Here is a 12,263-nt window from a genome sequence, read left to right on the forward strand (position 1 = left end):
TCTCAAGGTTGGGCAGTGCCGCCATTTGTCATTGTGGCAGGTAAAAACCACCTTGCATCTTGGTATGAGAATAGCGGATTTCCAGCAGATTGGGTAATCGCTGTTACTGAAAATGGCTGGACTACAAATGAGAGAGGTATGGATTGGATTCAGCATATTGAGAAGCACACAAAGCCCCAGAGTGTTGGTGGTTATCGCTTGTTAGTCCTTGATGGTCATGAGAGCCACCACTCAGACAAGTTTGAGGAGTACTGCAAAGAACACAACATTATTACGCTTTGTATGCCTGCTCACTCTTCCCATATACTCCAACCACTTGATGTTGGCTGTTTTGGCCCATTAAAGAGAGCTTACGGTCAGCAAATTGAAGATATGATGCGGGCTCATATTATTCACATTACTAAGGATGACTTCTTTCCTGCCTTCCACGCTGCATTTAACATTGCAATGACAGAAAGCAATATTCAGGGAGGGTTCCGAGGTGCTGGGCTTCTTCCATTTAGCCTTGAGAGTGTAATATCTACACTTGACCTTAGGTTTAAGACGCCAACACCTCCAACCTCTCGCCCAAACACCGCTCAACCATGGGTTTCTCAGACACCAAATAACCCAACTGAAGCTGTATCACAGTCTACTTTCATTAAAAACTGAATTGCGCATCATCAAAATAGCTCTCCAACCTCAATCTATGCAGCTGTTGACCAGTTTACAAAGGGTGCATCGCAAATAATGCATCAATTAGCATTGTTAAAAGCAGAGAACCAAAACCTGTGACAGGCAAATGAAGTGCTAAGCAAGCGCCGGAGAGCTAAAAAAACACGACTACAGCAAGGAGGATCACTTAGTCAACAGGTAGCACAGGAGCTACAGGACGAGAGGGACATTGTGCAGCAAGTAGAGCAAGAAATAAGGGCAAGTAGTGGTCGGAAGCCAAGGGAAGAAACCCATGCACGTTGCTGTGGCATGTGTGGTGAGACTGGACACAATGCGCGCACTTGTCAGATTGTAATAGACAGGTCTGAGGAAGAGGACTCCGAGTAGTTTTAATTAATTTATATTGTTGTGGTGAATTTATCGCAATTCTTATGGGGTAGTCGCGATATTTTGGCACTTTCGCTTGTTTGGCACTTTCGTTATACATGCATGTTACAGTATATGAAGCTAGGATATAGTAACGCTTCTTCTATATTAATTTATATATATATAACTATGGATTCTAATGCTGGTATAGAGCGGGAAGCGCTTGCTGCTTTGGTTATTCTCATTCTTGCGATGACCGTAATCGTCCAGGATGAAGAGGATAAACGAAGGAATAGAGCAGTATTGCATGCTCAGCACTGGCAAACTCGCCTTCAAGCTCGCCGACAGCTTGAAGAATTGAGTGATATCGAAGCCCATGAGGTGTTCCAGTTCTCTTTGACAGAGATATTGTATGGACTTGTGGTGTTGCTCCAACCCCTGAGCTTGCGCTTTGCGTTACTTGCGCCCGTCTTGCTTTTCCTGGGCAGTGGTTAACACTTGAGAGACTCTTCAGCTGGTCAATAGCATGGGTAAGCACTGTATGTACGGATACAATACTCTTTTTACACTGGACGTTCTCATGCATGCTTGAATGGCACCCGCAGCTTACATATGAGCGAATGGAGCTATTCTAAAAAGCTACGGAAGAAATAGGGGGTGTGGAAGGTATATGGGACAATGCTTTTCTACAGCTTATCACCCTCAAACAGATGGCTGTCATACTGACATTCGTTGCACTCAGTTTGCTATCAAACTCAAGAGCAAACTTAGAAATCTCCTCCTCAAACCTACAAGTCACCATACATATCTGGGCTTATCACACCAACAACAGAAGCAATACTACTCAACGATTGCTGAAAACTCTTCTACTACATCTGTTTATGCTACATACATCACGGCATATCATTTGGACACTTATTGAACAAGTTATTAAGAAAATCTCCTCCTTAAGGGGGTGGGCCAATACTACCACATGGCATATCTCTACCAACTAGAGGCCTAGGAACATGAACGATAGCTCTAGAAGCTTCTACAACCCTCTATGATTCATTACACGTCATCGCTCCTTAGTTACCCACAAGATTGGTTAAGTTATGACATAATTTGTCTATAGGTACTCTGACCTTGGACCTCCTTTTCACTTCTGTAATGGTGGGTGCACCAGATATGAGAATCTAGCCACCCAAGGAAGGGATGAATTTACTAAGACAACACACTGTCTTAGGAAACAGAGCCAAAGGGTTGTAGCTTAGACTATTCCACAACGCAGCAATCAGGTGTATGATGTGGTGAAGTGGTTTAGACAAGTTGCAACAAATGTTGAGTCTGAGAACTCAGGGGTAAGTCAGAGGTTAGCACCTCACTGACTTTTCAAAAAACAGAGAATAACAAGATCAATGCTTGGAAGCTTGGAAAAGACGTAGAAGTATGTGCTAGTCGATTTACTGTATTGTCTGCTTGCCCTTTCTTAAGGAAAGGGCAATCCTATTTATGCCAAAGGAGTGTAGTTCTCTCATTTTCCATGACTTTCCATGACTAACCAGGCTTGGTAAATGTATTAGAAATCAAGTGCGACCCACAACTAGCTTGCTAATCATGTAGTGAACGTAAGAGAATCCCATAGAACCATCTCTTGGGTTCCTAGCCTATAGGAAGTGAAAAGGAGGTCCAAGGTCAGAGTACCTATAGACAAATTATGTCATAACTTAACCAATCTTGTGGGTAACTAAGGAGCGATGACGTATAATGAATCATAGAGGGTTGTAGAAGCTTCTAGAGCTATCGTTCATGTTCCTAGGCCTCTAGTTGGTAGAGATATGCCATGTGGTAGTATTGGCCCACCCCCTTAAGGAGGAGATTTTCTTAATAACTTGTTTAATGAGTGTCCAAATGATATGCCGTGATGTATGTAGCATAAACAGATGTAGTAGAAGAGTTTGCAGCAATCGTTGAGTAGTATTGCTTCTGTTGTTGGTGTGATAAGCCAAGATATGTATGGTGACTTGTAGGTTTGAGGAGGAGATTTCTAAGTTTGCTCTTGAGTTTGATAGCAAACTGAGTGCAACGAATGTCAGTATGACAACTTCCTATAGGCTAGGAACCCAAGAGATGGTTCTATGGGATTCTCTTACGTTCACTACATGATTAGCAAGCTAGTTGTGGGTCGCACTTGATTTCTAATACATTTACCAAGCCTGGTTAGTCATGGAAAGTCATGGAAAATAAGAGAACTACACTCCTTTGGCATAAATAGGATTGCCCTTTCCTTAAGAAAGGGCAAGCAGGCAATACAGTAAATCGACTAGCACATACTTCTACGTCTTTTCCAAGCTTCCAAGCATTGATCTTGTTATTCTCTGTTTTTGAAAAGTCAGTGAGGTGCTAACCTCTGACTTACCCCTGAGTTCTCAGACTCAACATTTGTTGCAACTTGTCTAAACCACTTCACCACATCATACACCTGATTGCTGCGTTGTGGAATAGTCTAAGCTACAACCCTTTGGCTCTGTTTCCTAAGACAGTGTGTTGTCTTAGTAAATTCATCCCTTCCTTGGGTGGCTAGATTCTCATATCTGGTGCACCCACCATTACAGAAATGCTTCGGCGTTTCGATTGCAAAGTCGGAAGAGGACCAGTACTTCGTCCTTCGTTAGGGGCGTCATCTTTGCTTGAGAGCCTTGAGGGTCACAACTCTCTATGCGCTGCCGGCTTGAGACTTGTGATCCTCTAGGCCTTTCGGTATTGAATTGCGCCTCAACTGTAGGCTGAACAGGTAAAGGAGGACTACCCAGATCATCATCTTCGAAGACAGAGCGCTGCCGACGACTGGGAAGTAAAGTTCAAGGCTGGTATGCCCGGAATTCAATAGGTTTGGTATGCGATGCCATAGTTATTACTTGTAATGAATATAATTCAATGATACATACGACTCTATTACTAACTCTACAGCTACATGACATCCCCTGAAGGTGATTACTAATAAATACTCTAACTACAACAGGATTATGGCTCGCTGTAAGTCTTCAACAGATAACTGTTAAACCTCTACAGTCCTAAGTCCTAAATAGGAAGTAGTGGAGCTCAGGCTTGCAAGGTTTGTACAGGGATTATGGCACTAAATTCTCATATTTCTATACTAACTACATACGGGGGTGTTGAACAGCCTGTTCAACAGTTGCTAAAACACTCTAGTGTATCACCTCGGTGCTACTCTGTAACAGCAGTCTTCCTAATTAGGCAATTTTGATGCTGGGATTGGTCAGGGGTCTACTTCCTATTACGGCTAATACAGGTGGGGCTGCTACATTTTGCTACAGTGTTACAGCACTTCTGAAGTGGCCTATTGGCCGTTGGCCCTTGGCTTTCCCTCGCCCTCGCCGAATTTGCAAAACTCCGCCGCCGTTTTGCACATTTCGGCCCCACCCCGATTTTCGGCGGTCAACGGATCCAAGATTTCGTGTCTCGTGACTTCGTGACAATAACGAATACCTGCATCTCGTCGTACCTGTCATACCATACACCATACCATATACCATACTTTCAACCCCGCTATCCCCCTCATTCCCCTCATCTTCATAAGGCGTTATTTCTCCCCTCTTGCCCGCATCTCATCGAGCGCCATCGACGATTTCGTATGCTCGCGTTTGGCAGCACACCACAGTATTACGTACTTGGTCTCTCGAATGGCTGCTTTGGGATTTGGGAAAATCATTCTCATTAGTGAGCAAAGTACTATCTAAACATCCCTAGCAAGGCTCAGAGACGCTACTATGTGAAAGAAAAATAACAAACAACATGCCTCCCGGCCGAAAAATATCGAAAAAGATACGCAAATACTCGAGAGGGATATCGACGCTCTGGAACACCACCAGGAAAAAAACGCCTCGCTAGATGCCTAATATGAAGCCCCCATGGCATAATCCGCCATGGTCTGCGTAATCAACAAGAGAGAAGACCATCGCAGGATAGCCCGCCTCAAACCAACCGATCAAGCAACCCTCGTCCGACAAGCCACTCTGAATCATTCTTTGGGATCTGGTTGACCTTCTGCGCAGCCTCCTTGCTCGCCTTTGCCACAATCTCATCCCAGGCCAGCTCATTCTCCCAAGCCCTCGCCTTTTCGACACTATTTACACTCCAGTCCTCACGAGGCGTGTTTGCCAAGGCCAGATCTGGCTCGCTCACCCCAATATATCCTTGCTTGACACTGGCCACCATCCCCTTTGGCTTCGGGAAAAAAAGGCCTGGAGACGACCCTGTTTCAGAACCCACCAGCGCATGCTCTCTCTTCATCTCTGCAACGCTTGGATAGCCGGCTCCACTGCTACCATTGACGTTCCACACATCCTCCTTCTCCGCCAACACCGCCGAATAACCATATAACGCCTTTCCCCTCATTGCCTCCCCAACTCGCTGCCCCTCTTTTTTTGCCTTCATCATCTCGCCCAGCTGCGCAGTGAGGCGCGCTTGTTTCTCCGCAAGCGTATCAGCCCGCAGACGAGCATATTCGGATGCGGATACTGGGAAGGCCGGGGAACCTAGGAAATCAAGGTGTCCCGCATTACGCCTCAAGGTTGTGAAGTCTCCTGAGATTGTGTGCGTATGCGAGCGCCACGTGTGTGATGCGCTTTGGGGGCGGGTGTTGCCGTTCTTGTGGGTTGTTGAGTTATCTTGGCTAGGTCCACGGCTATGGGTTTTGCCATTCTGGTGGGAAGTACGCTTCGCAGTTGGCAGAGGCTTGCTGCCATTCCAATTTCCATTACCATTGGCATTGCCGTTGGCGCAATGTCTCGGACTGTTCGCAGTTGGTAGAGACATGCTGCCATTCCCATTTCCATTACCATTCACACCACCGGTAGCGCCATTGCTCGCTCCCGGCCCTCCGTTGTCCGGATCATCGCCGTTCCGCGTCTTGTCCCTGCCGTTTTGCTGCTGCTGCATTTGTGGAGGCGTACGCATGATCGCCGGCAGCGTGTTCCACTTCCCAGTCAGCTCGTATGCGCTGGGGAAGTAGCCTGCCATGTCGTCTGATAATCCGTCTACGGCAGGCTTGGAGTGAGTCTGAGGTGGAGTATCTCTGAACTTTGTCATCATAGACGGGTCTGCGGTGACGTTATCGTTATTGGGTCCAGTGGGGATCGGAACATCGGGCGTGTGTGTCAATGAGACTCCATTTTGGGTCTCTGCCTGCCCTGCCAACGGATTCACGTTATTGAAGGGCATGTTCTGGTGCTGCTGGGTGACTGGTTGCGTCGAGAATTGGCCCATGCTAGGCATCTCGTAATTCTGGGGAATGAATGGACCCACAGGAGGCCCCTGGGTGAAATCTTGCATGTTGTTGAAAGCAAAATCATTGCCCATCTGCTGCTGTGGATGCATGTGGGAGTGGTTCGATTGGCCGTAAGACATATCGTTCATGCCGAATGGGAACTGCTGCTGAGGTTGTTGTGGTGCGAACTGCAAGTTTTGCTGGATTTGACTGAAGATTTGCCCATTGCTAGGTTGCTGGCCTTGGAAGTGGTGGGGTTGATGATGGGGCTGGGGCATCTGGAGGGATTGTGGAGGCTGCTGGCCTTGGTGAGCTTGCCGGGCTTGATATGCTTGTAGAGCCTCAGCTTGAGCTTGTTGAAGTTGCTCCGCTTGAGCTTGTTGAGCTTGTTGAGCTTGGGCTTGAGCTTGCTGAGCCTGCTGGGCTTGATGGAGTCGCTGTGCTTGAGCTTGCTGAGCTTGAACTTGTTGAGCTTGCTGTGCTTGTTGGAGTTGCTGTGCTTGTTGGAGTTGCTGTGCTTGAAGCTGCTGGGCTTGTTGAATTTGCTGCTCTTGGGCCTGATTTTGCTGGATTATCTGATCTAGCTGAGCCTGCGACGCCGCCGCTCGCTCAGCTCGCTCTTGGGAACGACGCCGAGCATTATTCGAAATAGCCGTCAAGTGCGAAAGGGGCATCCGAGCCCTACCAGTCACCGGGTTTATGGTTATCGGCTCCATATGCCCATGAAACGATGCCATTACCGACCCATTCACCACCGGAAGCTGCGAAACATTGTTCTGCGCCGAGCTGCCAAAGATTGCAGCGATCTGCGTCCGCACCTCCTCCTGCGTATACTGCTGTTGTGGCGGGCCCGGCGACTCGCTCGTGAACGTGAATGTCGGCAGTACGACTCCCCCCTTGTTCAAAGGATTACCTCCTCCGGCTGCATCACGTTCGTTGCCAGCAGATGGCGCACCCTGTCTACCGCGTTCTTGAGATGGGGATGGCTTGAACTCTGGCGCGTCAGCACTGAGACGTGGCTGCGCAGCAGAAGCAGCAGCATCCATCTTCTCCCTCAGCTCCGCAAGATTTCGTGCCATGGCCGCCGCTTGGGCTCTATTTTCTGCCGTCGGAGGCTGGCGCTCGAGGCTCTCGATGATGGAGCGCATTTGTGTTGCGACATCTGTGATAGCCGCGGTGTTCGAGGACGATGGGGGTGTGTTGGGCCTGGACCCATTGCTGGTGGGCAGCGCCCGCTGGACTTGGGCGTGTTGGCCAGGGTTTGACATTGTCTGGGTTTCGGCGGAGGTTGCTACTGCAGTTCCTAGAGAGGGGTCAGATTGATCTTTGAGATACATGGTCTACAGAATGATGATATGCTGGTTGGAGGGATAAGATGCACACACCATGAGTATTGAGCTGTGTGGCCAGCGCTCCGGGGTTCATGGGCGTGCCACGAACTTGAGGAAGAGGTCGATTCGAGATCGGTGGCCTCGGTGCCATTGTTTTGTGAAAGTCGAGGTTTGGATGCGTATGTGAACTTGTGAAGATGATTGAAGTTGTTGTTGGAGTTGATCAGAAGACAAAAAAGTGTGGGTGTGTTGGAAGGAAGTGAATTTAGGAAGAGTGAGGAGATGAAGTTGTGGAGGGAGAATGGAAGCTGCGCACAATGATTTTGGGGTGGCGTAATGACAGCAGGAGGCGCAATGACAGCAAGAAGGGGAACTCCTGAAATCCCCATACTGTAAAAACTTCAGTTGGGAACTGTCCGTCTCAGCCTCGTGATCAGTTTCTCAGGGGGCTGGGATAGGGGGGAGTGATTATATCGAGTATATGCAACTTATTTACATACTCAGGGTCTTTTGCGTAGCGCGGACACGCCAATCACCAATATGACAAAACATTTTGCAATCTACAAAGACGTAACATAGAACCTGTTTGTGAGGCCAGTCGTTCGAGCTGTTAATATCCTCAGAAGTGTGGAAAAACTTCAATCCGGCATTTGGGATGAGGCTGACCACGCTGCCTTGCGCCTTGTAAGCCACCACCTATAAAGTTTACGTCTTGATTATCTATACAGTTAAATTATACCCAAGTTTACACTCCATGCATATTTTAAGCACCATACAGAGCTCGTGATATCTGTTCTCACATTTATACTCTCGGCGGCACTCTCATCAACGCGATAACCAACACCTAACTCACCGATACCCCTGCTGCTCGACGAGAACCGCTCAGAATCAGAATGCCCACACCGCGTCCATGACTCTTTGCCATACAACTCATGGTCTCCCTCATGGGCATTGCTAGTAGTATTGCAGTGCCAAAAGCACGGATCTGCACTGACGTTGCCTATCCTATAGTATGGGGAGAACGTGGCGACGGGGTTGCCTTGACAGCACGTCTTAAAGGATGACCTCTGGAGATACTACGACCAACTAACGAATACCCGCAGGCTGCTTGGCACGTCCCAAGACGTAGCTAAGTTGGAAGCCCAAGAAGCGGAAGAACTGGAGAAGGATGTCGAGCATATGGCTAAACTGAAATATATGAAAAGCGTCGAACTTTACTACCAGGACCGCAGGAGAGCCCTGAAGAAGTACGACGAGAAAGCCAGAGATATGCTCCGACGGGAAAATGCGAGACCCACTCCACGCATCGAAAGGAGAGCCATGGAGCAACTAGACACGTTCTCCACGCCTCCGAGGGAAGATAGTGCATGGGTGAGAGGACAGCAGGAACTATCAACGACAGACGCAACAGAGACTGATCATCCCTGGCACGCGTATGTCTACTGGGAGTATTGCAGCGAAGATGACTGCAAGCTCCACTGGAAAAAGAAACACCAGAATCAGTTGTTTCCCCGATCCTCGCCCAGGATACACTTCAGAGACGCAGAGCAAGTTCACGCCCTCAGGCGAAGCCAGTCTGAAGGAGACTTGCCTATCAAAAGCGAACAGGTATACAAGAAATACCCACATCTGCTAGACGAAGCAGAAGAGCGAGGGAAACGATCTCCCCAAGGTTGGTCTTGAGCTTTGGGTGGGCAGGGTAGAGGGATGCTAATGCGGGGTAGGGAGGTGAAACCTGGAAAGGTGGGTGTGCGGTTGGTTTGAGCCCACTGCTGGAGAACGGTCGAGCTGGTAATGTTCATTTTGATAGTGTGTGGCTTGACGTATCGTGATGTGCAGCTTGATGGTGGAGACGCAAGTTGGAACAACCTTCCCTGACAAGAATCCAGAAACAGATGTCCATGTTGGCTGCCTGCGTTAATCGACTCAAATAGCTACAGCTCCATAACCTCCTCAGCAACGTGCCATATTGGTTCGGATCGAGTCCAGATCCAATTCAGCTTACGTCTTAGCCTGCACGGATCGGATTTCACCCGCCGAAACGCAGCACAGGCCCAGGTGCTTAAGAGGTGGTAGCTTGGAATGATTTTAGTACTTTGAGTCAGGCAGCAGGATTGAAATCTAATGGTAGGTACTTTATTCTCTCCTCTATGCCTTTTCTCCTATGTCTCTCCTCTATTTCTCTCCTCCCCTCTCCTCTTATGTCTCTAGTTGCGCGCTGTCGCGTCTTACGTCTATGTTAACATAACATAAAGCCCCCCAGTAATGTACATGTAGAGTGCGGCCGTATATGGTCAAAAAGTGAAATACAGAGAAAGTAGTATTGGTATATATGGCTGATAGTATGATGATTCGCAAAAAGAATAAGACTGCCACCTGCAGTCGGGGATATGGTGGATAGCTACACGCCTCCTACTCTGGTGAACCACAGGAGAATGGACCTTTGACCTTGCCGTTGCCGTAGCTGATGATCTATCGGGCTTTGTTAGTAATTTTTTCATTGGGAGATAGATTGCTAGAGGGATCCAACTTACAATGTCGTTGACACTAGAATAGATACCGGCCACCAGGATCACGATACCAATGATGAAAACGCCGAGGTTGAGGGCTCCCAACGCAAGGTTCTTCGGGGTGTTCCACTTGCCCTCGCGAAGAAGCATGAACCACATGAGCGCCGGCAGGTAGAAGGTGAAGCCGGAGATGAAGAGTGATGAGGAGATGGAGAGGAGGTCCGAGAAGAAGGGGATGACCTCGGCGATGATGAAGGCGGCGATGGTGGCGAGGATGATGTAGATGATCCAGGTGATCCAGCCCATCCTGGTGTTGACGAAGCGGATGTTGGAGTTCTTGAAGAGGCGGGTGTGCACCAGACGGCCCAGGACGGTGGTGTTGATGGAGCCACTGATGAAGATGACCGGCAGGGCGATACCAAACGCCACGCGGCTGAGTAAAGGTCCAGCGGAGAGCAGCGCGGGGCTCTTGACTTCCTGGCCGACAAAGGCGTAAATCAGCGCGCCGGTCACGGTGTAGATGACGATCTCTGTAACGCCGAGTGTGTAGATAGACTTCATGAAATCAGTTGGGGTGTGCATCTCGTCCATGAAGGAGAACTGGCACATGGCAAAGCTGTAGGCGAAGCAGATGTTGGTGATAGCGATGAAGCCCTCTGTGAAAGTGAGGCCCTCCTTTGGCCAGGCAGACCAGTTGACAGCGGCCAGTCCACCTGGCTCGTTGGTGCTTCTGATACCAGTGGCAACGATGGTGATGCCGATGGCGAGGATGATGGAGGCGAAGTCGACGTAGCCGAGGATAGCAACCTCGGTGAAACTCGGCGGGATGGCGATGATCATGAGGATGATGGCGGAGACAACAGCGAAGATGATGGAGCAGATGCCGCTTCCCGTGATGTTCTGGAAGGCAATGGTGCCCGTCAGGCAGTGGGAGCCAACCAGGAAGAGCAGTTGCAGGATGAGCATGACGTTGATAGCCTCGTAGCCCCAGCGACCACCCATCAGCCTTCCGGCATCAGGGTAATTAGCGACCTGGGGAAAGTTGACCTTGACCTGGCCGACGATGTAGGCGGTATAGATGGCGATCAATCCAATGCCTACAGAGCAGATGACACCGGCGAACATTCCCAGCGAGGCAAAGGCGGCTGGGATGGACAGACTTCCCAGCGCGATGGCCTCGACGATGAGCACGACCGTCAGGCGCTTCCAGCCCAGACGGTTGTATTTCTGCATACCCTCCTCATAGACATCTCTCTCCCTCTCGCTCTCGCTGGCATTGCCATACAGGCTCTTGTCCTTGTCGAAGACCTCTCCGCCGGGGGGACTGGGCGTCGGCAATTCGGCCTTGCCTTTCTCCATGATTTGTGCAGAGTCCATCATTGTGAGTTATGAGTTATGATTGTTGGAGAAGAAAGTGGTGGCGATGCCTGATTTTGCAACCGCTTCTCGACGGATTGTCGGGAGGGAAGATGGTAGAGTAAATATGAATACAATACGCATGAATACGTGTGCGAAACCGATCTCTTTTAATCGTTCTAGTTGAGCGTTGTGGGCCCTAAACCTTCTAGACAATCTTGACTCGCTGGAGGTTGTGGAGATGGAATATGTCGCCGACCCACATCGCCACCACAGCGAAGCCCCCTTACCGTAGTATAACGCCGTAAACGGCCGTAAAGTCAGATTAGAAACACAACTAAAATCGCATTAGAGCAACATTAGAGCATGCGTTAGGCGCTACCGGCGACTTACCAGTGAGCACTTACCTGTTTAGTTGATAGCATGGAAGGAATTGCCTCACTCCGGGGCATCCGTGGTGCGTTTTGATTATGTCTATTACGTTTCTCAGTCCCACTCTCTAATGATAATTCGTCGCAACTCGTCCTGTTTCAACCCCGACCTGCTCTTTCTGTCCAGGCGCCCGCTGTAATGATACGTATGTTACGTCTTTTACGTACTTGGAACATGTTCCCCCGCAAAGTTGTTCCTTCTATAGGGGTTCTAACTCTTCTAATGCGATCCTAATACCCTCTCGCTGCGGGGAAGTCAACTATCCCCAACAATTCCCCAATAATTCCCCGAGGTGTGAGCTGACGAACGACGAACCGGTCATCTTGGCACTGAAACCCCGCGATG

The 12,263-nt window shown here is 49.0% G+C and overlaps 3 protein-coding genes across 3 annotated transcripts; 1 reads left to right on the plus strand and 2 right to left on the minus strand.

Moving 5' to 3' along the window:
- Window positions 1-4,526: 4,526 nt before the first annotated feature.
- Window positions 4,527-7,626, minus strand: VC83_08922 (uncharacterized protein; the record flags this gene model as incomplete). Its single annotated transcript, XM_024472463.1, has 1 exon — window positions 4,527-7,626. The coding sequence occupies one exon, from the start codon at window positions 7,624-7,626 to the stop codon at window positions 4,996-4,998; it is 2,631 nt and encodes an 876-aa protein (XP_024320081.1). The 3' UTR covers window positions 4,527-4,995.
- A 926-nt stretch (window positions 7,627-8,552) lies between these two features.
- VC83_08923 (uncharacterized protein) lies at window positions 8,553-9,748 on the plus strand (the record flags this gene model as incomplete). The annotated part of the gene is made up of 2 exons (XM_024472464.1): window positions 8,553-8,630; window positions 8,680-9,748. The coding sequence occupies 2 exons, from the start codon at window positions 8,553-8,555 to the stop codon at window positions 9,301-9,303; spliced, it is 702 nt and encodes a 233-aa protein (XP_024320082.1). The 3' UTR covers window positions 9,304-9,748.
- Window positions 9,749-11,771, minus strand: VC83_08924 (uncharacterized protein). The gene is made up of 2 exons (XM_024472465.1): window positions 10,155-11,771; window positions 9,749-10,092 (listed from the first exon to the last, which is right to left on the minus strand). Exons 1-2 carry the CDS (start codon window positions 11,508-11,510, stop codon window positions 10,033-10,035), a joined length of 1,416 nt encoding a protein of 471 aa, XP_024320079.1. The 5' UTR covers window positions 11,511-11,771; the 3' UTR covers window positions 9,749-10,032.
- Window positions 11,772-12,263: the final 492 nt, after the last annotated feature.

The sequence above is a fragment of the Pseudogymnoascus destructans genome, assembly GCF_001641265.1.
Source record: "Pseudogymnoascus destructans isolate 20631-21 unplaced genomic scaffold scaffold_30, whole genome shotgun sequence".
Classification (NCBI taxonomy): domain Eukaryota; kingdom Fungi; phylum Ascomycota; class Leotiomycetes; order Thelebolales; family Thelebolaceae; genus Pseudogymnoascus; species Pseudogymnoascus destructans.